Below are 863 nucleotides of genomic sequence, written 5' to 3'. Positions count from 1 at the left end.
GCGGGGCGGGGCCGCTTGCTGTGCTGCCCAGCGAGCCTGGCCCTCCGGCCCGAGGCAAGCCTGTGAGATGAGGTTTCTGTTCCGGGGTGCCCATGGGCATCTCCATGTGCGGGGAGGGGAGGGCGAGGGAGCAAGGCCTGCGCCTAGCCCGCAAGGTGTCGGGGCTCCCTGGCTGGCGAAACGGGGAGAAGCTCTCCCTCTCCCGCGGCTCTGCGAGCCTGTGGCCGGCGCTGGCCCACGCCGCCTCTCTCCAGCTGTACCTGTCCAGCGACCACAGGACCCTGCAGCGGTCGTCCCCGAGGTCCTGGCTGCAGGAGGTGTTCCTGACCGACGAGCGCTCCCACCTGAGCTGCTGGCAGGCCGCCTGCCCCGACCCCCAGCTGCGCCTGGAGCAGGAGGGCGCTCCGGTTCCCGTGAGTGGGCCGGGCCTGCGCGTGTGGAGGGCTGTGGGTCAGCCGTGGGAGAGGCCGCAGCCCCTGCCCTCTGCCTCTCTGGTGTCGGGGCCAGCTCGGGCGGGAGAAGCCCCATGCCGGGTGCCCGGCTGGGGCCGCTGGCCGGAGTGGTCTGGCCCTGTGCGTGGCTGCCCCGAGCAGGGCCGTTGGGGTCACAGCCGTCCCCGCCTCTGTCCCTGTTCCTTTCACCCCGGGTCAGGGCCGCCTCGTGGCCAGTGCGGTTCCCCTGCCTTTGTCCACTCGTGGACTTTGCTCAGGCTGCCCTGGGCTTTGGAGCCCGAGGCCAGGCCCGAAGGGCGGATCTGCTGGGCACCCCCCATTTCAAGGCACAGGCAGGGGAGGGGAGACCTCGGCGGCCCCCGGATCTGCCCAGCCCAGGCGCTGGGTCCGCGCCCAGCGGACGCCGGCACC

General features: G+C 72.9%; 1 protein-coding gene across 1 annotated transcript in view; it reads left to right on the top strand.

Annotated features, from left to right (window-relative positions):
• Positions 1-863, top strand: part of LOC101622848 (chromosome unknown open reading frame, human C15orf26) — a 9,193-nt gene that overhangs the window by 1,696 nt on the left and 6,634 nt on the right. Inside the window, exon 4 of the mRNA XM_012732699.1 lies at positions 255-413. Coding sequence (XP_012588153.1) covers positions 255-413 — 159 coding nt within the window. The remainder of the gene's footprint in view (positions 1-254; positions 414-863) is intronic.

This window comes from Condylura cristata, unplaced genomic scaffold (genome assembly GCF_000260355.1).
Source record: "Condylura cristata isolate star-nosed mole 26May11 unplaced genomic scaffold, ConCri1.0 scaffold00035, whole genome shotgun sequence".
Taxonomy (NCBI): Eukaryota; Metazoa; Chordata; class Mammalia; order Eulipotyphla; family Talpidae; genus Condylura; species Condylura cristata.
The sequence above is the reverse complement of the archived record's forward strand: the minus strand, read 5'-3'. Positions and strand labels throughout refer to the sequence as shown.